The sequence below is a fragment of the Notamacropus eugenii genome, chromosome 2 (genome assembly GCF_028372415.1).
Source record: "Notamacropus eugenii isolate mMacEug1 chromosome 2, mMacEug1.pri_v2, whole genome shotgun sequence".
Classification (NCBI taxonomy): domain Eukaryota; kingdom Metazoa; phylum Chordata; class Mammalia; order Diprotodontia; family Macropodidae; genus Notamacropus; species Notamacropus eugenii.
The window spans coordinates 313,135,967-313,163,431 of record NC_092873.1 but is presented as its reverse complement, the minus strand read 5'-3'; the positions used below and the strand labels follow the sequence as shown (position 1 = coordinate 313,163,431).

Sequence of the window (27,465 nt, the reverse complement as noted above, 5' to 3'; positions counted from 1 at the left end):
TGAAGAACAAGACCAGTTTGGGCTTTTTTGTTTTGTTTTTGATGAAAGTGACTAACTATTTCTATGAAGAAATAATGCATACCAGAGACAACATGATACAAAGATTGGAATATTAAAGATTGGGAAAAGATTGCTTGTACTGATAAAATTCACTTTTTCATCTGAGACTATATACCAAAACCATTGTGAGAAGTCCAGATAAGCTTGTAAGATCTGGGAATAATCATCAGACTGTGAAATATCCACCCCCAAAATGTTTGGGGGATTTTTTTTTACTTCCAGTGGGCCTAACAGTCTTGTCCCCATTGAAGGGACATTGAACTCTGAAAAATATATTGATATATGGTAAAGCAAAATTATTTCACGATTACAGAATTCCTGAATGAAGACTGACTTCTTGTCATACAAAATGATCTTGTAGTATGCCATATATCATTATCCCACCCCCTCCAATTTTAACAAAAGGTTAAGAAATTTATCTAAGAGATGGAAATAAAAATGCTTCAATGAATTGGGAACTCTTCCGATTTAACTGCCATTGAAAATCTATGGGCTATCAACAAGGCTAGACTTGGAAAAATGAATTGCTCATCAAAAGTATACTTAATATCTAGGGTGATAAAAGTATAATTTTATAATCATCAATGAAAGAATGTATCAAAATTTTGCAAATTCAAATGCGAAATGTAAAAAAAACTTATTTCAACAAAATTGATATTCAATATATATTCAATTTTTAAATTTTCATTTCAGTTTTTAAAAAATATAAAAAGTTGTAAGGTTTATTGTATAAGCCAATATGTTTGTTTTACCTTGTCTCAAGTAATCAGTATGCCACTCTAAATACTAAAACTATACAAAAAATATCAGCCTTGCATTCTAGTGACACTGATATGAAGAAAGGCAAAATTAGACCTCTAAATATTTATTGTTCTATCATCCTACTAAATTCATCTAAGTCCTGCTTAGGCTAATTTATATTTATTACCCTGTATCATTTTCTTGGGGTAATAATATGTTTAATCCCATGCAATATGGTGTTTCATTTAAGCCCTATCAAAATTCTTTATGAATTCTAAATTTTGACCCTATTTCTTGGATTGAATCTTTTCAAAATAGAGTCCTAATTATCTTCAGTTTATTTTCACATATGTGGTTTCTCACATGATGAATAATTCCTGATTAATAGTTTACTCAAAGATTTCCTACATTCTATACTGAAATAGGTTTTTGTACATTGTGGATTCTCTGATGTTGAATAAGGCTTGACCTCCAAAGGAACTCTTTACCACACATATCACATTGAAAAGGTTTCTCTCCAGTATGGATTCTCTGATGTTGAATAAGGCTTGATCTCCAAATAAATTCTTTACCACATATATCACACTGAAATGCTTTCTCCCCAGTGTGGATTCTCTGGTGCTGGATAAGTCCTGTACTCCCACTAAAGCCTTTCCCACATTCTTTACACTTGTAGGGTCTCTCTCCAGTGTGACTTCTCTGATGTTCAGTAAGACCTGACTTTTTTATGAAGGCTTTTCCACACTTGAAACATTTGTGGGGTTTTTCACCAGTATGAATTCTCTGATGTTCATTAAGGACAGTGTTACCATGGAAAGCTTTCCCACATTCTTTACATTTATAGGGTCTCACTCCAGTGTGAATTCTCTGATGTTCAAGAAGACCAGACCTCTTTCTAAAGTCTTTCCCACATTTACCACATTTATATGGTTTTTCCCCAGTGTGGATTCTGTGATGTTCAATAAGGCCAGCATTACCACTGAAAGCTTTCCCACATTCTTTACATTTATATGGTCTCACTCCAGTGTGACTTCTCTGATGTCCAATAAGACGTGACTTCTTTCTAAAAGCTTTTCCACAATGATCACATTTATATGGCTTTTCACCAGTATGAATTCTCTGGTGTTCAATAAGGACTGATGTTTCTCTAAAAGCTTTTCCACATTCATCACATTTATAGGGTTTCTCCCCAGTATGAATTCTCTGATGTCGAATAAGACTTGACTTGTGAAAGAAGGCTTTTCTACACTCATCACATTGATAGGCTTTCTCCCCTGTATGTATCATCTGATGTTCAGCAAGGTCACTTTTCCTACTGAAAGATTTCACACATGCTTTGCATTTGTAGGGTCTCTCTCCACTGTGAATTCTTTGATGTTCAGTAAGACCTGACCTCTTACTGAAGGCTTTCCCACATTCATCACATTCATAGGGTTTCTCCCCACTATGTATTCTCCAATGCCTAATAAGATGTGAATTGTGACTAAAGGCTTTCCCACACTCATTACATTTGTAAGGTTTTTCCCCACTATGGATTCTCTGATGTAGAATAAGTCCTGTACTCTGGCTAAAAGCTTTCCCACATTGATTACATTCATAGGGTTTCTCTCCAGTATGGACTCTCCAGTGTCGAATAAGATCTGAACTTTGAGTGAAGCTTTTCCCACACTTATCACATTTATGTCGTCTTTCTCTTATAGGGTTTCCCTGATGGGTTTTTAACTTTTCATCATGTCCACAGGTTTCTCCATACTGTAGGATGTGGGAAACCTCACAGTTGAGTCTGTCAGATATTTTCCTTTGTGCTTCCATTTCTTCTGAATATTTCTGTTCAGGAATTAACTTGGACTTGGTGTCATTAACTGGAAAAAATAGAACATGAAGATATCATCATTTTTCTTTACTGAAAATGCAGAAATCTCCTTTTTTTCTGAACTTATACGTTGTATCTTTTACTCCACTCTTATGGAACTAGGGACATATTGCTTTGTATTATAGCTATTTGAATAACTGTCTTATTTTCCCTATGAGATTTATGGTTGATGAGGTTGCTGACACTGCCCTTACACATATCATTATTCCCCAAACATCTAGCAGAGAGACTTAGACATAGAAAGTAATTATAAATAATTGCTGAATTAGTAAACAAAACATCTGTAGATGTTAAATATGCATGTTCTAAGAGTACATGCGACTAAAAATGATATTAAAATACGAGGACAGAAAAGGAACCAACTAGAGTTCAAACTAATTCAACTAAGTGGCCTTGACTACTGCTAAATAATAATAAAATTATTTTTATGTCTTTTTGCCCAGTGATTCCTCAAAGCAAATATCCAAAGTCTCCATCATAGGCCTTCAAACCCTGGGCCACAACAAGAACATGTTTTATTTCCCCAAATGAGTAACTATGTTTCTGAGAAGCTATTGCTCAAAAAGGATGAGTGGGGTCTAAAATTGTATTTTTACATAAATGCCAGGACTTAAGTATTTTAAAAGCTATTAACAGACATTATAGAAGTTTCTTTGAAAATGTATATGTATACTGTATAGCAATGAAAGTGACACTTCTTACATATACACTGTATTTACTTATTTGTGTATATATTATATGCCCCAGTAGAATGTGTTTTTGTCTTTTCCACTTTCTCCCAAGGCTTCCTTCCTGGAATGTCCTTTCCATTATTATCCACCAATAAATTCTATACTTAACTCAAGTCCCATGTCCTCCATACACCTTTGCTGATTATTTCAGTCCACAAAGACCTCTTTAATCTCTCAAGTTATGTAGTATTTTAAAATCATATTATACATCAATTGTTAATATATCCTGTTTTGCTCTGTTCTCTAGTTTTTGCCCTGAGTTTATCTTACATTCAGTGTTATATTTATGTAGCTTTGAAGGCAATTGTTGACTATTTTTTTGTATCCTTTATTGTTTATTCATAGTGCTGAGAATCAAATAGGTGTTTATTTAACTGTTACCAACAGTGAGCAAAGAATTTGGGGGTGCTAAATATCTAGACCAGGGCTTCTTAAACTTTTTCTACTCTCAACCCCTTTAGAAATTTTTATGTCACCTCAGGTATGTAGGTATATAAAATAGGTATCCAAATCAAACATTTACTGATAATAAATCATAAGGAAATTTATTTTAAATCAGTTCTTTGGTATACATATAGTTTTACAATTTATTAAAGATGAAAGCAAATTTGCATGTTAATGAGATGGATGTACTTGTTTGATTTTTACATAAAGAATTAAATCTTGGCAGAATATCTGATACTGCAGGATGCAGAGCATCTTCAATGTTTTTCAGAGCTGATCAATATTTTGATTTTGTAATTGTCAATGCTGAGAACACCGTTTTGCATAAATACACAGTACCAAATGTCAGAAGTATGTTTAGGGCCCTTTCAGAAATGTTGGAAATTCAATCTTAATCCCAAGCCAAAATTCATGTAACAATTCTATATGTGCAATAATAACACTTCAATTCACAACATACCATAGTTTCGAATCTGAGCCAAAATGTTTCTGGCAGCATTTGTGGTGTTGCATGGTGTGACAGCACATGCAGTGCAAAGTACACATGTTGTGTGTTCAGAACTGAGGCTGCAGTGAAGTTGTACAATGCAACACCAGCAAGCTCTACCAGAAAAACCTAGGATTCATTATGCATTTGATTTTTTAATTAATTTTTAGTCATTGCATGTTCAGAAACCTTTTACTGCTGCCAAATTTTTCACATCCCCCACATGAGAGAGATGATCAGAGAGGAGAGAGAATAAACCAAATAGTAATAGTGGGATACCCAGAATGAGACATAGTGAGAAGGAGAGGAAGATGAACAAGACAGCTGAGAAAATCTATCTAAGGTGTGCTTCAATGAAACAGAGAATGGGGAGGGTAAAGACAACCAAGAAGCAACTCATTTCCAAGAAGCTATAATGTGACCAGAACCCTAACTAAAAAATGTTTCCTAATGGAGCTCAGCACTCTGTCAGGCCTAGAGGAAAAGGAATAGTCATTTGAGTCCCAAACCAGAACTCAACCGAGCCATTCAGACACCTTCACTGATACAATTAAGAAATTTTAATTTATGTTACTCTTTAATCAGTCCTTTCCTAGGGAAACTGTGTTCCCAAAATTATTCTTCCTATTTTCCTCAGAAGAATTTCTTGGTAGATGAGCATCTAGATCTAGATGCTTAAAATCAAGGGCCATGTTGGTGTTCTTGACCTCTTTTTTAGACAGAAACAGTATGAAATATCTGCCTATTATTCCAGGGACAAATTTTTTGCTCAGATCTAGAATAAGGGCAGTATTGAAGCAACACATAAGGACAGAGACCCAAAAAGGATTTTAAATGAAATGGAGTATTAGGTGGATGAAAGGGGAAAACTAGAGATAAAGATGATTGGATAAGCTAGAATAAATTTTAGGTGGGGAAATCTGGGAATGAGGAAATAGGGAAATGCAATCTATCTTTTGATCTCTTTGTTCAACTAGAACTGCCCTCTCCAAAGTTACGAATCATTTCTTAATGCCAAATCAAAGGCCTTTTCTCAGTCTTCACCCTTTTTGACCTCTCTACAATATTCAATATCTTTTCCTACAGGACATTCTCTCTTCTCTAGGTTTTCCTGACACAACTTACCCCTGGTTTTCCTCTTGTATATCCAAACCATTCCTTCTCATTTGCTAGCTGTTTATTTATGTCATGCCCACTATGGATGAGTCCCCCAGACTCTATTCTGGGCTCTCTTCTCTTTATACTATTTCACTTGATGATTATATCAGCTCCCATGGGTTCAATTTTCAGGTCTAATGCACATGATTCCCAGATTTATGTATCCTAAGTTAGTCACACATCACCAACTCAAAAATTACCTCCTGAACATCTCAGACTGGATGTCCCTCCTAGTTACCTATGCTCACTACCGCAATGTCATCCTTGACTACTCATCCACATTTACCTCATATATCCAGTCTGTTGCAAATCTTCTCATTCTTACCTTCACAATACTTTTCTTGTATATCCTCCTTTCTCCATTCATATAGTCACAACTCTGGTTCAAGGCCTCATCATCTCTCATCTGGACTAATGCATTAGCCTTCTCAATGATCTCTCATTTTCACCCATCCTTCAGTTAAATACCAGGTGATTTTTCTACATTGTACATCTGAGTACTTTGCATTTGTTGCTCTTTCTGGTTTCAACTCCATGGAATAAGATGCCACTGCACCAGTATCTCCTGAGGTCTCTCCCCACACTTCCAATTTCCTCCTTGCTTTTGTTTGGTGTCTCCCTCCCCATTAGAGTGTAAGCTCCTTAAGAGCAGGCCTTGTCTTTTCATTAATTGTATCTCTAACACTTAGCACAGTGCCTGGTACATAGTGTGCATTTAATAAATGTTTATTGGATTGGATTGACCATATCATACCTAGTTAGTAAGCTCTCTATTTCCTTTATCCAATACAAACTCCTCTATTTAACATCTAAAACTCTACATAACCTGATCCATTCATAACTTTCCAGTCTTTTTACACTTTACTCACCTCTACTCTACATACTCTTAAGTTCCAACTACTTGAAACCCCTTGAACATGACACTCTACCTCTCAGTTCCATATCTTTGCACTTGCTATCCCCCAAACATGGAATGTTCTACTCAACCCTGCCTGTTGGTCTCCCTGCGTTCTTTCTGTAGGAGGGCTTTCCAATCTTTCTCCTGCCCCTATGCACCAGCTACTTGTGCCTTCCCTCTCTATACATCTTGTATATATGTAGTCATTAACATGTTGTTTCACCCATTAGTATGTATTTTCTTGCAAGATAACAGCTGTTTTGGGGCAGAGCCAAGATAGTGGAGTAGAAAGACACACATATGCTGGCTCTCCCCACACAGCCCATAAAATACCTGTAGAGAGGGACTCTCAACAAATTTTGGAGCAGCAGAAATGGAGAACAACAGGGTGGAGGAGATTTCCAGCCCAGGGTGACCTGAAAGGCCCATGGGAAATGTCTGTTGCACTGGACATGGAGTGGAGCCCAGCCCAGGATTGGCCACATGGTGTGCAGCTTGCAGCTCATGAACAGCCCTCAGGGGAGGAATCTCCAGTCGTAGTAGCAGCAGTTCTCAGATACCTCAGCCCACAGGTGCCAAAGGTCAGTGACAGGGTTTTTTTTCAGCTGGCTGGGAAGGGAGAAGGGCCTTCTCACAACTTCAGCCTTAGGTAGTGGCCACAGAGGCCACATTGGGCAGGTAACAGCAGTTCCCACAGCAACCCCTACAGCAGCCCACATTCATTGTTGGATTGTAAAACCCCTGGGGGCACTGAGCAACCCATTCTTACCTCAGCCCTGTATAGAGGCCCTGAGGGAGCTGATCTTTATCTCATACTGAATGGCAGCCCTGCCCATGCAACTTATCTGAATCTCAGCCCCCAGTGCTGGCTTGGCTGAACTGGAGGCCAGGTGGCTGTGGAGAGGAAACTCTGTCAAGGTTCTGGGCACAAAAATCTCTTCCTGCTCCCAGAGCAGTGTACATGCTTGATTGTGCCATGTTGGAGGAACTGAAATCTTACAGATTCCCAGAGTATACCCTACTCTTGACAAAGGACCCAAAAGTCAAGTAACTGGTTGGGAAAATGCCTACATAAGGGAAAAAAAATAAAACTATAGAAGGATACTTTCTTAGTGAACAGATATCTCCTCCCATCCTTTCAGATGAGGAAGAACAATGCTTACCATCAGGGAAAGACATGGAAGTCAAGGCTTCTGTATCCCAAACATCGAAAATAAATATTCAACGGTCTCAGGCCATGGAAGAGCTCACAAAGGATTTTGAAAATCAAGTTAGAGAGGTGGAGGAAAAACTGGGAAGAGAAATGAGAGAGATGCAAGAAAAGCATGAAAAGCAAGTCAACACCTTGCTAAAGGAGACCCAAAAAAATGCTGAGGAAAATAACACCTTGAAAAATAGGCTAACTCAATTGGCAAAAGAGGTTCAAAAAGCCAATGAGGAGAAGAATACTTTAAAAAGTAGAATTAGCCAAATGGAAAGGGAGGTTCAAAAGCTCACTAAAGAAAATAGTTCTTTCAAAATTAGAATGGAACAGATGGAGGCTAATGACTTTATGAGAAACCAAGAAATCACAAAACAAAACCAAAAGAATGAAAAAATGGAAGATAATGTGAAATATCTCATTGGAAAAACAACTGACCTGGAAAACAGATCCAGGAGAGACAATTTAAAAATTATGGGACTACCTGAAAGTCATGATCAAAAAAAGAGTCTAGACATTTTCTTTCATGAAATTATCAAGGAAAACTGTCCTGATATTCTAGAACTGGGGGCAAAATAAATATTGAAAGAATCCACTGATCACCTTCTGAAAGAGAGCCAAAAAAAGAAACTCCTAGGAACACTGTGGCCAAATTCCAGAGTTCCCTGGTCAAGGAGAAAATACTGCAAGCAGCTAGAAAGAAACAATTCAAGTATTGTGGAAATACAATCAGGATAACACAAGATCTAGCAGCTTCTACATTAAGGGATCAAAAGGCGTGGAATATGATATTCCAGAAGTCAAAGGAACCAGGACTAAAACCAAGAATCACCTACCCAGCAAAACTGAGTATAATACTTCAGGGGAAAAATTGGTCTTTTAATGAAATAGAGGACTTTCAAGCATTCTTGATGAAAAGACCACAGCTGAAAAGAAAATTTGACTTTCAAACACAAGAATCAAGAGAAGCATGAAAAGGTAAACAGCAAAGAGAAATCATAAGGGATTCACTAAAGTTGAACTGTTTACATTCCTACATGGAAAGACAATATTTGTAACTCTTGAAACTTTTCAGTATCTGGGTACTGGGTGGGATTACACACACACACACACACACACACACACACACACACATACACGTAGAGAGAGAGAGACAGAGAGCACAGGGTGAATTGAATAGGATGGGATCATATCTTAAAAAAATGAAATCAAGGGGTGAGAGAGAAATATATTGGGAGGAGAAAGGGAGAAATGGAATGGGGCAAATTATCTCTCATAAAAGAGGCAAGTAAAAGGCTTTTCAGTGGAGGGAAAAAGGGGGGTGGTGAGCGAAAAAACATGAAACTTACTCTCATCGCATTCAACTAATGGAAGGAATAAAATGCACACTCATTTTGGTATGAAAACATCTTACAAGGATACCTATCTTACAGGACAGTGGGGGAGAAGGGGATAAGCAGGGTTGGGGGGGATGTTGGAAGGGAGGGCAGTGGGAGGAGGGAGCAATCAGAAGTCAACACTTTTGGAGAGGGACAGGATCAAAAGAGAGAATAGAAGAAATGGGGGGCAGGATAGGATGGAGGGAAATATAGTTAGTCTTATGCAACATGACTATTATGGACATCATTTGCAAAACTACACAGATATGGCCTATATTGAATTGCTTGCTTCCCCAAAGGGGATGAGTGGGGAGGGAGGGAGGAAGAGAAGTTGGAACTCAAAGTTTTAGGAACAACTGTTGAGTATTGTTCTTGCATACAACTAGGAAATAAGAAATACAGGTAATAGGGTATAGAAAGTTATCTTGCCCTACAGGACAAAAGAGAAGATGGGGATAAGGGAAGGGAGGGATGTTAGAAGGGAGGGAAGATTGGATGCTCAGTATTTTGGGGTGGGGGAGAGGAGAAATGGGGAGAAAATTTGAAACTCAAAATTTTGTGGAAATGAATGTTGAAAACTTAAATAAATAAATTTAAATACAAAAAAAGAAGACAAGAGCTGTTTTTATCTTTCTGTTTTTCTCTAAATCCCCAGCACTTAGCACAATGCCTGATACAACATAAGTCCTTAATAAATATTTATTACCTGACTACCAAAGACGATCCAGAATGAAGATGACAGAAATGAAGATCTTGAGATCCACTAAAGAAAAATAATGGTAAATAAATGTTGTACTTTAAGGTTTGCAAAGTGCTTTACATATATTATTCCATTTGATCCTCTCCCAATAGCCCCATTAAGTAGGTGCTATCCCCAGATGAGGAAACTGAGGCTGAGAGAGGTTAAATGACTTACTCAGGGTTCTGAGGCAGGATTTAAACTCAGATCTTCCTATCTCTAAGTCCAGCACTCTATAAGCATATAATCACTCTATAATTGCTAGCATTATATAGATGTTAGAACTTTGAGGTTTAAAAATGCATTGCTTTGTTATTTAGTTCATTATCAAATGTTGCATAAAAACCCTGTGATAAAGGTGCTATTATTCCTTATTGATGTAAAATGAGGCTAAGAGAGGTAAAGTGATTCACTCATGGTCATACAGCTTATAATCATATGAGGTAAGATTTCAACTCAGGTTTTCCTGACTCCAAGTTCAGCCCTCTGTCTTCTTTAATGTAGCTGCCTCAAGTATGAAATAAGGAGCATACCAGGACCACCTACTGAATTTTTCTATCAGCATCTATAGACCAATTAATCATCTTTCTAGATAGTCATTCATAACCTTACAGCCTTATTTTCATAGTACTTCCTCTCTTTCACTTTACAGTTTAGCTAAACTGAACAACTAGCTATTCCTTAAATTTAACATTCAATGCTCTTTCCTCCATACATTTGCACAAGGTGTCTCCCATGACTGCCATGTACTCCCTCCTTACCTACACACCTGTCAGAATTCTTGTCTTTCTTCAAGGTTTAGCTTAAGTTCCACCTCTTTGATGATCCCTTGAAATGGCTATTATGAACCTATTTCAATTCTCTACTCAAAAACTTTCAGTGACATCTTACGGTCAAACCTCTACCTAACATGGCCCTAACCTCCCTGGCTAGCTTTACCTCATGTTACTCCTCTTCATATTCTGTTTTCCAATTACATTGGGCTAATCTCCATCCCTTCTTCTTGTCTTGGCAAGAACAGTGTGAGCAAATGCCTTTTGTACAAGTACTGCTCAGACCATTTCCTATTCCTATAATGAATTCCTTCCATCATTATCTGTTGAATTTTATTCCTTCTTTTCAGACTTAATCTACCTCTTTCAGTATTCTTCCCTGATCCCTTCCTTCAGAGGGAAGCAATTTCTTCCCAAAGTTTGATTAGATCTCCCCTTGCTTCTTTCTCCCTTATTTCATAATTGTTAGTATACCTGTCATTCCTCAAGCTCCATTAAATCGTAAATTTCTTGAGAGACAAAGTCTTATCTTTGTATCCCTATCTCTTAGCACAGTACTCTGCATATGGTACATACATGAAAGCAGACAAACCCCATTCCTTCCCTCTTTTATAAATATTAAGGAAGCATTTTTAAATTATCCTACTCTGAAGCCTTTGGACTAATCTGAAATTGAAACTTTATCCATCTTTCTTTCACTATCAATACAGAAACAGAGCCCTGCTCCCTTCTCTTCTACTCCCCCCTTAAGATAATTAAGAGTGATGACCAAATGAAACCCTAATGTTTATATTACTTTTCCTCCATGCCCAGAAATGATTAGGTTAACTATCTACCTAAAAGAAGGAATAAATTTCTTAGATTATGTAAGTTAACAAAAGTTAGAATGGTACTGACCAGCTCAAAAAAGGTATCCTTGAATGGAGATAGTCAAAGAGGAATTGCACAGTCTTAGGAAAATGATTCTCTAAGAGTATGCCAGAAATTAACTATTATTCTGTTTGATGAAGCAAATGATTAACTGAACATTTACCCTGAGTTCTGGAACAACGTTTTATCAAATTGTGGATTTTTTTCTATTGTCCAGGAAAGTTATAAGGACTCTGAAATGACTTGAGTTAAAGAGACTTTCATAGTCCTGGAGTAATGGCTCTGTTCATCTCTGCTTTTGTTTCTCTCTCCCCCCCCCCCCTCTCTCTCTCCTCCTAACTCAGGTATCTTTGTGTCTCTCTCATAAAAAATTACATTAGCATAATCTAAAATTCATCAAGACTGTTTCTAGCCTACAAATGAAGAGTAATGGCAAAAGCAAGGTTGGCTTGAATTTTGGATACTGAGAGGTTGTAAACAAGATAGACTATGATGATGATAGATGGTGAGAGGTAGGTAGATTGTGGAGGGCTTTAAATGACCTTCCACAGGCCAAAACATTCACATTTTATCCGATGAGCAATGGGAAGACGCTAAATTTGTAACAGGAGTGATACCTGCTATTTTATGTAAACTGGACGAGGTCCTTTGCAAGGGAAGAAAGAAGGGTAGAAAGAGAGGATCTGGGGTAGTTTGGCTTCCCTAACACTTGAGGAATATAAGGATCAGTCTAGAGGGAACTGGTGTCAGAAATTTTACAGTATCTACTGCCCAACAGTGACAACATCTGGCTGGTTGCCGTTGATGACTGTAGATGTTGAGGAGAACTGAGTTTTATTTAAGTCATATTTTTATTACTTTAGAAATTGTATTCTCTTTAATTCCTCACTATCAGTAAAGTTTTTTATTGTATTTTATGGTTCACAAGTACACAATGAATTTTAATTCCCAAGGCTGAATCAGTAGAACAGCATAAGTTACGCCTGACCCAGAACAGAAGGTTTTTGAGTAGGAGAGTAATATGATCAGATCAATGATTTAGGAAGATTGCTTTGACAACTCTAAGAAGTAAGTCTAGAGAGGGAGAAAAGAAGCTGGAAGATAATATAGCTGACTTTTTAGTAAACTACTAATCAGTGTGACCTGGTAGCCAAAAAGCTAATAACCTTGAGTTGCATTAAGAGTGGGAAAGGAGGGGAAGGGAATAAGTATTTATATAGCACCTACTATGTAGCAGTCACAGCAGAGCTTTTCTACAAATATTATCTCATTTCATCTTTGCAACAACCCTGAGAGATAAGAGCTTTTTTTATCCTCATTTTACAGATGAGAAAACTAAGGCAGAGGTTAAATGACTTGCCCAGGCTCACACAGCTAGTGTCTGAGGCCAAATCTGAAGTTAAATCTTTCTTACTTCAGACCTGGAGCTCTATCCATTGTACACTATCCACTAGCTCTCCCAACTCTCTTTCAACAGGAATGGTGAAGGGCCAAATGTCCTCACCATAGGAGAACTGCTTGAAAGAACTAAGAATATTTGGTCTAAAAAAAAGAAGACTCAAATTCGGAACTATGTCCAAAGGCATATATAAATATATAAAAATATGCATTCCCTTTGACCCAGCAATACAGCTTCTAGGGCCGCATCCCAAAGAGATCATAAAAATGGGAAAAGAACCCACATGTACAAAAATATTACAGCAACTCTTTTTGTAGTGGCCAAGAACTGGAAATCAAGAGGATGTCCATCAACTGGGAAATGGCTAAACAAGTTGTGGCATACGAATGTCGTGAAATATTATTGTTCTATAAGAAATGATGAGCAGGTGGACTTCAGAAAAGCCTGAAAAGACTTATATGAACTGATGTTGAGTGAAGTGAGCAGAGTCAGGAGAACATTGTACACGGTAACAGCCACGAAGTGTGAGGACTGTTTTAGACAGATTTAACCCTTTAAAGCAATGCAAGGACCTAAAACATTTCCAAAGTACTCTTGATGCAAAATGCCATCTACACCCAGAGAAAGAATTATGGAGTTGGAACACAGATTGAAGAAGTCTATTTTCTCTTTTGTTATGTTTTGCTTTTCTTGTGGTTTCTCCTATTCATTTTAATTCTTCTATGCAACATGACTAATGAGAAAATGTGTTTAATAGGAATGTATGTGTAGAACCCATATAAGATTGCATGTCTTCTTGTGGAGGGAGCGAGGAGAGAGGGAGAGAAAATTTGGAACTTATGAAAGTGATTGTTGAAAAGTGAAAACAAACAAATTTGAAAAAAAGAAAAGAAGCCTCAGATAAGTCATGAAAACTGATTCAATTCCTTTATTCAAGAATACAAAGAGCTAACTATGGAAGAAGCCAGTCTAGAACCACATATACATATATATTAGCACTTACTATGTGCAGGACATCGTGCTAAGTGATGAGGATACAAAAAAGTCAAGTACATGGTACTGTGTCACAAAGAGGTTTTATACTTGTTCTGTTTCACCCCAAAGTACAGAACGAAAAGCAATGAGTGAAAGTTATAAAAGGGAAGAATTTAGGTTTCCTGTCAGGAAAAATCTCCCAACAGTAAGAACTATCCATAAATGTAATGAACAGAAAGATGGAATAAATGTGAAAATAAGATAGAGCATCTCACATTGTATACCAATATAAGGTCAGTAAGGCCACATGATTTAGACATACAGGGTGAGCAAGAGGCTAGGCAACAATCTGTCAAGTATATTATAGTGAGGATTCCTTGCTGGGTATGGCTTGGAGTAGTTGATGGCTGAGATCCCTTCTAACTCTAGATTTTGTGATTCTAGATGGCAAGTATATGGAGGTAGAATCAACATGGCAGTTATTGGATATAAGAGATAAGGGAAAGAAAAGAGTCAACTAGGGATTCTAAAGTTACAAACCAAAGTAGGTTTGTAACTAAGAAGACAGCAGTGCCTTAAATAGAAATAAAGGAGTTTAGAAATGAGGTAAATTTATCAGGGCAAGATGAGATCAATTTCTCATATGTTGAGTTTTTTATGCTATCTGCGCTTTGGAGCTCCCCATCAAGCAACTGATGATGTGTGTGACTGGAGTTCGGGAGATAAATCAGAAGAGGGAGAAAGAGAGAGGGAAATTGAGAAAGTAAATGAATAAGAAAGAGACAGAGACAGTGAGAAAACATAGATGAGTCAAGCTCCTAGAGGACACAGGAGCGAGGGCACAAGAAGGGTGGGAGGAAGTTGGTCTTGGCATGAAAGGCCACCTCTTCCCCAAAGACAGGCATGAAGAAGGAAAGGATGGGTGAAAATGTAAAAGAGTTGTAAGATAAGTAGTAGAAAAGAGAGAATTCGTTGCAGATGGCATCTGTTTTCTCAGTAGACAACTGCTCAAAACCTTGGGGAAGGCACAAGCTTAAGAGAAAGACTATTTGAACAGCAAAGGAAGAATGGAACAGAAAGAATTCATCAAGGAAAAATAAAAGTATTATTACATAGCACTGATGGTCCACTTAAAATTAGATAACATAAATTTTTAGTGAACTCAGTTAACATGGTAGCCTAATAGAATACAAGAGTGAAATGGGCCATCAAGGATTTAAATGGTGTCAGGATAAAGGAACAAGAGCATTAAGGGTGGAGGATAATTTATAACTGAACCGGTCAAATATAAGATTAAAGCTATGAAGGAAGGAGAGAAGCCAAGAAAAGTAGGGAGAAACAACGTGACCAGAGGTCAAGTTGAAAATGAAGAATAGTTAAGGAGGGGTAAATATAGGACAGGAAATAATGATTAGAAAGAGAAATTTTAAGCTCAAAATCATGGAGATGATAGAATTATGATAAGATCTAGAGTATGACTATTCCTGTGGCCTAAGGCAAAGTGAAGTTCAAGGTCATGTGAGTTGAGAACACTGATGAATTGGGAGTTCAGGGTGTTTGATCAAATGTCATCATATATACTACAGCTTTCCCAAGTATGAGGGGTTGTGCTGAAGAGAAAGTGTGTGATCCAGGTACTAAAAAAAGAAGGGAGAGTGACTTAGAGGTTAGTACATCTGTACTGCATGACAGAAATAGCTGGAATGAACCTCAAAATAGAAAACTTTCCCAGATATTGGTGGCTGAGAGGAAGGTCTGAGAATCACCTAGTGGCACAGTGGACAAAAGGCTGGACTTGGTGTCAAGAAAAATTGAATTCAAATCTGTCCTCAGACACTTTCAAGCTGTGTAACCCTGAGCAAGACAATTAACCTCTAACCTCTATTTGGCTTAGTTTTTTCTATAAAATGGAGATAAAAACAGAACCAACTTCCTAGGGTTGTTATAAAGATCAAATGAGATAATATATACAAAGCACTCTGTAAGTCTTAAAGCTATATGTAAATGCTAGTTATCATCATCATTATTAGTTTTAGTGGTAGTGGAGTATGAGGATTATGCCAAATTCTTCCTGTCCCAATATGGCATAGGAATAAGAGAATAAGTAACCAACACTAAAAAAGATGGAATAAAAGTGAAAATAAGATTGGACATCTTACACCATATACCACGATAAGGTCAACAAGGGTACATGATTTAGACATAAAAGTTGGTATCATAAAAAGTGACATCTTAAAGGATATCATGGAGGAGCATGGAATATTTTACTTGTCAGATCTGTAGATATGGTAAGAATTTATGACCAAACACGAGCATTACAAGATGTAAAATGGATAATTTTATTTGCATAAAATTAGAAAGGATCTGAACAAACAAAATCAATGCAGCCAAGATTAGAAGGAAAGCAGAAAACTGGGGGGAAATTTTTTTGCAGCAAGTTTTTCTGATAAAGGCCTCATTTCTCAAATATATAGAGAAGTGAGTCAAATTTATAAGAATACAAGTCATTCCCCAAATGATAAATGGTCAAAGAATATGAATAGGCAGTTTTCAGAAGAAATCAAAGCTATCAATAGTCATGTGAAAAAATATTCTAAATCACTAGTGATTAGACACATGCAAATTAAAACAACTCTGAAGTTCTCTTTACACCTATTAGATTAGCTAACGTGACAGAAAAGGAAAGTAATAAATGTTGGAGAGGATGTGGGAAAACTGGGACACCAATACACTGTTGGTGGAGTTGTAAACTGATCCATCCATTCTGGAGAGCAATCTGGAACTATGTCCAAAGTGCTATAAAACTGTGAATATCCTTTAACTCAGCAATCCCATTACTAAATCTGTATCCCAAATAGAGTTTAAAAAAAGATAAGGAAAAGGACCTTTATCTACAAAAATATTGATAGCAGCTCTATTTGTGGTGGCAAAAATTGGAAATTGAGGACATGCTCATGAATTGGGGAATGGCTGAACTTGCTGTGGTATATGATTGTAATGGAATACTATTGTGCTATAAGAAATGGGGGAAGCAGTACACTTTCAGAAAAACCTGGAAAGACTCACATGAACTGATACAAAGTGAAGTGGGCACAACTAGAGAACACTGTATGCAAGGCCAGCAATATTGTATGATGATAAACTGTGAATGACTTAGCTATTCTTAGCAATACAATGATTCAAGACAATTCTGAAGGACTCATGATGAAAAATACTATCTATCTCCAGAGAAATAACTGATGGAGTCAGTGCAGAATGAAGCATAATTTTTGTTACTTTCTTTATTTTTCTTGTTTTTTTAACCTATTTTTTTCTTTTGCAACATATCTAACATGGACAACAATAACAACATGTATAATCTATCTCAAATTCCTTGCCTTCTCATTGATCAGGGAGGGAAATGATGGTGGGAGAGAATTTGGAAATCAAAATTTGTTAAAAGAATGTTAATAATTGTTTTTATATGTAATTGGTAAAAAAAAATTCTTTCATTATTGTAAATTTGACAAACATAGACAAACTTGAACATTTCTAAGTACAGAGAAGAGCAGAGGAGGAGAATGCTCTATGAAACCATAAATCTCTTGCTTTTTTGGCATGTATAAATTTAATATAATAGTCAAAATATATATAAACATGTGAAAAGACAAGTGAAAAGGGTGAGTTTGGAGGGAAGATATGATTATATCATTATATTACATGAGGGAAGATTACTGACTCAGAACTCAGGACTCTGAGCTCAAAAGATCTGCCAGACTCAGCCTCTCTAGTAGTAGTTGGTATTATAGGCATGTGCCAACTATGCCTGGCTTGATTTTTTTAAATAACAAATTTAATGAACACCAAATAAAATTAACATTTCCATACACACTGCAGAACATAAGGAGATGAAACTGAGAATGTCTATTACACTGATCAGAATTCCTAATTCTTTCAAAGTTGTTGTGTTTACTATATTTTTTCGTTGTTTAAACTAGTTTCCCTTTTCTGTGCACTTCACTCCGCATCAGTTCATACAAGTCTTCTCTGAAACCATCCCTTTCATCATTTCTTAAGCACAATAGTATTCCATCACATTTATATACAATAACTTATTCACCCATTCCCCAATTTATGGGTTCCACTTCAGATTCCCATTCTTTGCTACCTCAAAAAGAGGTTTATATCCTTAGAGTTCATTTTAGGCTTAGGACTAATCTGCTCACTGGGGACTTACTGGCAATAGGGAGAATTTCTTCTGCTTGAGATGATGACTACCAAAAGAAAGGGGAACCAAAGTCCTAGTCAGTCTTTTGGAGATGCCTACTTCTTCCTGTGTGATACATTCTAATCTCATTAACTGTAGTGGACCAGTTACAGGAAGTTATACTTCCTGTACTGGAAGCACCAGGCCCTAGCATAGGAGGGCAGAGTCAGCCTTCACCAGAAGCAGTACTCATAGTGCTCCTGAAAAGGAGAAGAAGGCAGTAGCAATGCAGGTCAACAGCAAACCTTTGCACAGTGGGGTAGAGTCAAGCCCCAGCAGTAACAGTGCAACAATGCTCAGGCATAGTCTATCCTAGCACTAGGCAGAAGAGGTCAAGCCCTAGTAGTGATACTTGTCCTACACAATCATAGTGGGTAGGAGCAGAACCTGGAAAAGGTAGGAGGAAGAGACACAAGTCCCATTGGCAGTGGCAAGGGTAAAGGTACAGATGCTAACAGTACTGTGCAAGGGCAGCAGTCACAGATACAGGTGCCAACAAAACAACAGTTGTGTTGGCCTAAAGGTTATGGGGCACCAATGTGGATACCAGCATCACTGCTTAGGAGCATCTGGTATAGTGGTGGATATAAACATTCAACAGGTAGAGACATGGACCTCAGTGACAATGGAGAGCAGAATGGCTCCCAGTTGCAATGGCAACCCAATAAAAAGAGCAGGCAATAGTACGTGCAGTAGTAAAAGGCAGGTCTGCTGTAATCCAGTGCTTACTATAATATACAAATAATTGGCCCCCCACACTGTTGTCAATTTAACACCCAGTGATCATTGTACAATTCCTCCACAAAGAGGGCTTAGAGGAACAAGGAATGGCAGTTTTGAAAGGGGAGCTGCTTTCTGGAAATAAGAAAGAAATGTGTCTAATTAACCTCCAAAGAAGAAGGAGGAATGGGCAGTGCTTCAGAAATCTCTCATGGAATGAAGATTTTATATTTCTCCCTGGAGTTGCCCATAGGGAGGAAGATGTTGGCTGCTGGGCCAAGGAAAATTAAGTGGGTATTCATACAATTTTCTCCCAGACAATTATCCCCAATCTGTGATAAGGATCAGTGACTATGCAGAGAAGTGTCAGCATGTCTGCTTTATACCTCTCTAAGATCTCTGGTGCTGTTTCTGCTTATGATCACTGTTTTTAATTTTACCTGTGACTGCAAATGTAGAACATCATCTACCACCTAGAATTAGTCATTTAGACCCAAGACTCAGTTGTTCCTGGGACTCTCACAAATTTGGGGAGCTGTTACATCAGTGTGTTCTTGATATGTTTCTGTTTCAGTTTTTCTTTTCCTCCTTTGTTCCATTGTTCAGTCATGTCCTACTCTTCTTGACTATGGATTGCCCATGGGATTTTCTTGGCAAAGACATTAGAGGTATTTGCCATTTCCTTCTCTAGTGTATCCCTATTTTATAGATGAGGAACTGAGACAAACAGGGGTTAAGTGACCTACCTAGGTCACATTAGAACTCAGATCTTCTTGACCCTAGGTCCCATGCTGTATCCAGTGAGTCACCTAGCTGTCCCCTAACTGTTTGTATCCAGTTTTTGAATAACCTAAAGGTCAGGGCTGACTAATAATACTACTAAGGTCATTTAAGTAGTGGAATATCCTCTAGAAGACTGTAAGGACCTTACAACTAAGTGTGGTAGGAACAATGTCCTAACCTCTGCCTCTATTAGTGTTAGGCTAACTTTTCCTTGATAGGTATTGAGATAGGTAATGAGTTACCCGCAAGATTTGGTTGCCTCTGGTGACATAATTTCCTGATTACCTGAGTATAAAACAGACATGAAGAGCACTAGGCACTCTCAAATCCTTGGATGGTGGGTGACTATGAGCAACTCAGACAAGGGAGCTTTGACAGTCAAAATCCAGAGCTTCCAGGTTAAAGACAAAATACTGCAAGCAGCCAGAAAGAAAGAATTCTTTCACCAAAGTTCAGACAAGATTTAGCAACCACCACTATAAAACAGCAGAGAGCTTAGAATTCAGCATTCCAAAAGGCAAAAAGACAGTAAAGAAAAATTTACCCAGCCCAAATAAATATGAAATCCTAAAGGAAAAACAAGACCTTTTAATGAAATGCTTTTCCAAGTAGTTCTGATGAAAACACTAGTGCTGTGTAGAAACTCTGAAGTTCAAACAATGGAGTTAAAAGAAACATAAAAATGTGCACATGAACAAAGATATGATAAAGAGCTAAATAAAAGCATAATCTTCTTACGTTGTAATATGATGAGATAATACTTGTGTTGTACTGCACTGTATCATCATCATCACATTATAATCAGTGATGAAAAGCTTTAGAGAAAATGCAAAACTGATTTATATGAAGTACTGATTCAAATTCATAAGAACAAGAGTCATTTCCCAATAAATGGTAAAAGGACACTTAAAAAAATGTTCAGAAAGTTCTCAAAGGAATAAAATCTCATGTTTATAAGCTATTCATACCTTTATGAAAATGTTGCAAATCATTACTAGAGAAATAAAAATTATAACAACTCTGAGATTCCATTTCACACTTATCAATATTGACAAAGATGACAAAAAAAGAAAATAAGAGTTGTGAAAAAGGCTGTGAAAAGGGTAGTTACAGATGCACAAATGATATAGCTGTGAATCGGTCCAGGCTTTATGGAAAACAATTTGAAACTATGTCCCCCAAATCACTAAATTGTGTATACCTTTGGACCTAGTGAAACATCTATTATACCTATACCTGCAAAGGATCAATGAAAATCTGGAAAAATCAATGAAAAAATGGAAAAGACTCATCTATACAAAAAATATTGATAGCAGCTCCATTTTTTTGTAGCAAAAAAAAAATGGAAACTAAGGTTTCCATCAGTTAGGGAGTATCTGAGCAAATTATGGCATATGAATATAATGAAATATTAGTGTGCAAGTGATGAAAGGAATGGCTTTGTTCAAGCTAGGGAAGACATGCATTGAACTAATGCACAGTGAAGTGAGCAGAATCAGAAGAATTTAAACAAAAACAATATTGTAAAGACAATTTTGAAAGATTTGGGAACTGATCAACACAATGACCAACTATTATTTCAGGGAAGAGATGATGGTACATACTACCCTACTTCTGACAGAGAGACAATAAACTTGAGGCAAAATAATGCATATATTTTTGGATGGGACCAATATGGTCATATGTTTTGCTTTACTTGTTTAGCTAATATCTGTTGCAAAGAAACTAAAGAGGTTCATTGAAATATTTTTTAAATGTACAGGAATGAACAGTATTTCAGAATGAATGAGGCTAGCAGGAGTACTTTTAAAGCAACATATTAAATTTCTTATAAAACATTTGAAAAGCAAGCTGTGATTAATAAAAACTCATGATTTCATATACTATCTTCCTTATCTGCTCTACTTAATGTATTTGGCAATGCCCATATGATTTGGTGCTTTTTAAGTTCCATTTTTTTTAAACATAGAAAAACTTGAGAATGCAACATCACAGAAGCCAAGGAAGGAGGCAGTGTCCAGAAGAAGGGGATGGTACATGAAGTAAAATGCCAGAATGAGGGAAAGGAAACAAAGACAAGAAAAAAAGAATTTTAATAAGGAGGAAGTCGTTAGTGATTTCAGAGAGAACAATTTTGAGAGTGGTGGTGCCAGAAGCAAAAGTGCAAGGGGGTATAAAAGAAGAAACAGTTGAGTGTATAGCACTCTTTCCAAAGAGTATGGTGGAAACCCAAAGAACTCTTCCATTTTTATTGTTGTGGAGTATCCTTCTGCGATTGCCTTTACAAATGGGCTCTGTGGCCTAGTATCACCTTCTCCTGAGCCAGGTCACTTGTGATTGTCTATTGCAGCCCACTGCCTGATGGGCTGCTCAGGAGCCACCATTAAATTCACAACACCACAAGAAGAACAAAGAACAGTAGTTCCCATCACAGTTCTCTCATAACAACCCATGACTACTACTGAAAGCATTCCACTTCCAGCAACAGCTCTGTTGCTTAGTACTCTGGGGAAGTGATCCCCCACCATCCTAATCTTCCCAAATCAGACCCAGGCCGTTGGTGGGGTGGGCAAGCTTCTTCTTGAAGTCAAGTCACACATTCATTACAACTGCATTGGACTCCCAGAGTGCTCAGGAGCTTTCCAGATTGCTCATGGCACAATCACCAGTGACCTGGCTCAGGAAGCCATGAGGAGGTGACATCAACAAACCCAGAAAAACCAGCACTGGGCCTTCTCCATGTGCAGCTGCACCCTCCTTACTGGTTTCCCCCCAGCGCCATTTTGAAGTGTGCTAGGCATCAGAACAAACTCCCCCTCTCTTCTCTTGTCCCCCCTTACCTCTCCCACCTATTCCTGTAGAATAGACAGGCTGCTTAAATGTAGAAGTAGTTGGGTATATGTGTGTGTATGTGTCTGTGTGTCTGAGTGTGTGTCTGTGTCTGTGTCTGTGTGTGTCTGTGTGTCTGCGTGTGTATGTTTAAAGAAAAACAAAAGCAAAACATCAAAAAACAAGTAAAAGACACTGCACTGTTATTTGTCTGTTTTTTACTATCCACATAACCTACGTGCTTTCCAGCAGCCTCAGTAACTTTGTTTACTTTGTAAACAGAAACTAATAAACTTGGAGCAGTCTTTCAAAAAAAGTATAGTGATGTAATTGGGAGGGCTAGAACAATAGTTCAAAAGGTGGCATGTTCAAGACTTTGGGGGGGGGATCCTTTTGTTTGATTTTTTGATGTGGGGAGACCTGAAAATGTCTGTAGAGTGAGGGAGATCAGTGGAGAGACACTGGAGATGCAGGAAAGGATAATTGATAGAGCAAGATTAGGGAACAGAAGGAAGGGGATAAGGTCAAGAATGGAAGTGGCTAACTTAGCTTTAGCAAAGAGGAGGGTTACCCTCCTCTCGATTATGAAATCCAATGATGATTGATCATATGTTGCTCTTCCCCAACACACGCCATACTACATGGAATCAGCTACCTAGTCCTCTTCAATTCACATTCCTTACATCCTTTAAACCATGAAATAAAAATCACTTCCTCTAAGAAGGTGTCTATGATTACACTGCCTGACAACTCATTTCTCTGCCCAGCAATCACTCAGTTATTTCTACTGTTTGTACTACATTAATTCTTGTTGCTTTGTTAATTAGTCCTCTGGCTGTTCCATATGTTGGACCAATCCATTGAAATGAGACTGTCATATCCTTAAGGATAGGAACTGTCTCGCAATTCTTTTGTTTTCCAGCCTCTTTTCCTACCATTATATGCTGAATACTATAAGCGTTCATTAAATACTGATTTTCTATAATGTCATCACTTTCAAAACTTATAGTGTAAGATTGTATTTTCCACCTTAATTGTGCAGTATCTCAAGAACATTTTGCTCAAGGGACCTCACAAAATTCTCAAAATAAAATTAATTTTATTTTCAATTCCTATCCATGTTCTCCCAAAAGTTTAAGATTGGGAGTCCATCCAATAATTAGCAGCCTCCTTCACTTTCTCCTGCCATTTCAAGGATACCAGTGAAACATCCTGGCTATCAACCTATTATCCCTCATTCTTATCACAGGGTCAGCCCATCTTTTTTTTTTCCTATCATACAATTCCAAAGATGACATCTTTTACTCTTGTTTATCAGGGTTCCTCATCAATGACACATTACTACCTACCTGCTCATATACCCTGAGCAGCTTTCCATTTAAAATATTAAATGGTTTACAATAGAACTTAGTCCTAGGTCTTATTCTGTGTAATATTCCTATTGAGGGTAGGTGAAGAAATCAAGGTGTTTCTCATTAGTTCTGCATGTGATACTAAAGGAGTTTTGCAAACATTTTCTAAGAAATTAAAATGAAAATGACTCTGACCTATTAAAAATACTCAAACAAATCAAGATAAAATGCAATAGATATAAATAAAAAATAGCATCAAAACAAATATGAATAAAGGATGGGGAAATGATTGGTTAGGCAGAAAGGTGAAAAGAGTATAATGAGGTTGGGATTATAGTGAAATAGAAATTGAATAGAAATTAGATGTATGTGGTACTGGTGTAAAAAAAAAAGCCAACAAGATCCTAGATTATATTCAAATAAGTATGAGATGCAAAGGCTTAGGAAGAATTATTTTTTTGTCCTCTGCATTATTAAAATATTTACAGTTGTGTCTAGTCTTGGTTACTTCATTTTTAAAAACATGAGGAAAGCTACTATTCAATAGTCTCCTCCAAAACTCCTCATAATATAAATGTTTAGCTTTCTCTTAATATTCCTTTAATATTCTTTCAAAGAATTTCTTTTCCATCTCACTAATCATTGCTACCATTCTTCTCAAGGCCTTCTCTAGTTTTCTTAAGTGAAGAGACCAAAATAATAAATGTAATCCAGAGAATTACAAAAGGATTCATTCCAATCCTTTGTGAATCATACTCTGCAGAGGAATAAGCTTAAGAGAAAAGCTTAATTTTTTTTTTTAGGCAACCAAAATTTTAATAACAAAGATTCTATTTGTGACATGGTCAAACATACTTGGCTAAGTTCAGATAAAAAATGCTTTCAGCCTCAACTGTAACAAGTATACGCAGCTTTATACAGAACATTCCATAAATCAACAGAAAATACTTGAGCATAAAAAAAAATAAAAAATATTTAAGGGACTATTCTCTAAGCAGCAGTTTATTTTTTGCAAAACAAAGGTACTTCCTGGACTGATTAAATACCTACGAGTACTTTTTCTTTACAAAAATACATATATTCTTAATAGACTAAGTCATTAACAATGACCTGGTATTTCTTTCACTTCAATTTGAATGATTTATAGGCTAAATTTTACAACCACAAAAAAGTTTATTTGTATTAAGATGTTATCACTTTTGACAAAAAGCTTTAAATATCTTATATTTTAAAAGAAAATTAGCAACATAACTTTACAATATAACCTATGATCTTTTCAGTTTTGTGAGGGCTATTGTATTAAAAACTGACAATCACTCAGGTGACTGACCAGATTCAAGAAAGCATTAGAACACTGGTATATCTTAGGTCCTTTCTTCTCCTTACTTGGATCACAGCTTTACTTAAGGTCACTTAGGCCCACCCCGCCTCCCATTCCCTTCCTAACAACAAAACAAAAATTCCAAAGATCAAAAGAAAACTGCTTTGAGCTCGTCCCAGTATATATTTTAACATGTAGAACTCCCACTTCAGTCTATCCCTTAATAGACCAAGGGATGAAATTGTTTATATGTTTTTCCAAACACTACCTAGAAACATAAACTAGTCAGCATCTGTACTTGATTAGATCTATATCCCATAGAGATGTATAGAAGAAAGGAAGAAAATTAGGTGTAATAATGTGTGTACATACTTTTATATATACATATATATGTTTTTACTTGAGTAACTGAGTTTCATTAAAATTGAGGCAGGGAAGAAATCAGCTTAAAAGTCAGGTTTTAATGTCAGAAAAATGCATAAATGGATATACTAAAATGGTCATTACAAAGGTGTTCAATCACTTTTTCCTTTTTTTTTAAATTTTCCTAAGTAAGATGTGCTCAGTTTCCTGCAGTACTTTATTTTTAAATACAAGGAAGCAAAATTTAGTAAAAATTTTATGTTGCCATGTTAAAAAGTCATCCTTTTTTGTTTTTAATATCAGTAATCTAAAAGTATTGAAAGCAATGGCATTGCTTTAAGAGGAAAAAGCCATCATACCTTGTGTGATAGATTTAAATATATTTTTATGAACCTTCAAATTTGCCCTTCTCCATCAAAATATTGCTAAGATAATTCAAGTAAATCCAGAAGGAGCTAAGTATCTTGTGCTTTGGAAGGGTTGTGAGTCTGACAGCACACTTTAAAATTTTGTTCAGGAGCCATAATGGCAGACTCTGTGTTCCTGCTCCTCTCTCTTGGCTTCGTGACCTCATCCTTGAATCATAGGACTTAATGAATTTGAATTATGATCATGGCATTTCCAAGCTTTTCTGATTGTCAATCAAAAGATTAACAGTTATACCAATCATTTTGTTTTCTAAATTCATGGAGCCAGCCAAACAACATTTGGCTGATACACAATTTACTTTAACTGAATTATCATTACACCTAAACTATCACATTTTTCATGAAAGGGCAGAATTTGACATGAGGTATATCCATCATGGAAACCCCATCCAAAGTGGTTTTGGCACTTAAGAGATAATTTCTCCTAGAAGCTGGTCAAACAATATAGATCCTGAGGACAAAAATGTAGTTTGGAAAATGGAAAAGCCCTTAATTGGATCCCTACTTGGATAACAACAATAAAGTAATTCTTCACAAAGTTTTTTTTTTGTTTTTGCTTATAAGAATAAAATACAATCCCCCATTATGAAAAGATATGATTTTTCTGATGGCAAAAATAGCTGAGAAAAAATTAAATTAACACACAGTGTAAATCTTGACAGACTTTTTTTATGCTGACTTTTATTTACATGTGCCTAGAAATGTGTTCATCTATCTCTAAACATATATGCTTGTCGATGGGGGATTAAACCATCTGAGAAGCCTCACAGAGACTTTAAAAGACCCCAAAGCTTCAAGTTCTAATACTTACCTCTCTCTTGTTGGGCATGAAGCTCTGGCAACTCACACTGGACCTGGGCCTCCCTGGTCTGGAGCTGGCCATGCCATGATTCTTGTACCTTATGTGCCATCTCCTCTGGAAGGACCTCCTGTCTGTAAGCACAGTTTGGAACCTGGAAACAATTAGGTATGATTACATTCATGAGGAACTTGGAATTACAAATAGCATCTCAAAGATGACACCATAGGTAACATACCCCAGAGTTCCATTTGATCCCAAAGGTCATGAAGTAGAAGGGGGAAATGAAAAAGGATACGGAGACTAATATTCCAGCTAGCCTCTGTGCTCCTTGGACCTGCAGATCACAGCCCTGCTCTCTGAATGTAGTGCATAATCTTCCCCTAGCACATTCCCACCTGCTGTCCTGGTTCATCAGGCTTTCTCTCCAAATCCTCCAATATAGTCACCACTTCCTCTCCATTCTGTGGATGATGTTCTCTCACCCAGGCCTGGACTTCCTTGGGCAGGATGGTCAGGAACTGCTCCAACACTAGTAACTCCAGGATCTGTTCTTTTGTGTGCATTTTTGGCCTCAGCCACTGATGACAAAGATTCCGGAGTTGGTTCAGAGCCTCACGTGGCCCAGGGCTCTCCTGGTAGCAGAACTGTCTAAACCTCTGATGGAAAATCTCTTGAAGATCGGGTTTGTCTCCTCCTAAGCTGGATTCCTGGTGCCAGGAGTAATCTTGATCCTCCACCTTCACTGTTAAAAGTTCTAATTCCTCTTCTGAGACTTGGTTGTCCATGGCTATAGACTCCATCAATCTAGTAGCCATCCTGAGCTTCAAGTGCTCAGAAGGTTTATTCAGTTGAGTTCTACACTTTGGGAAGTTTTAACTCAAGTGTTTCCTTTG

The 27,465-nt window shown here is 37.1% G+C and overlaps 1 protein-coding gene across 1 annotated transcript; it reads right to left on the bottom strand.

Annotated features, from left to right (window-relative positions):
• Window positions 1-1,121: 1,121 nt before the first annotated feature.
• On the bottom strand, window positions 1,122-27,465 carry LOC140527821 (uncharacterized). Its single transcript, XM_072645022.1, has 3 exons — window positions 26,968-27,465; window positions 26,582-26,723; window positions 1,122-2,663 (listed from the first exon to the last, which is right to left on the bottom strand). The coding sequence occupies exons 1-3, from the start codon at window positions 27,385-27,387 to the stop codon at window positions 1,213-1,215; spliced, it is 2,013 nt and encodes a 670-aa protein (XP_072501123.1). The 5' UTR covers window positions 27,388-27,465; the 3' UTR covers window positions 1,122-1,212.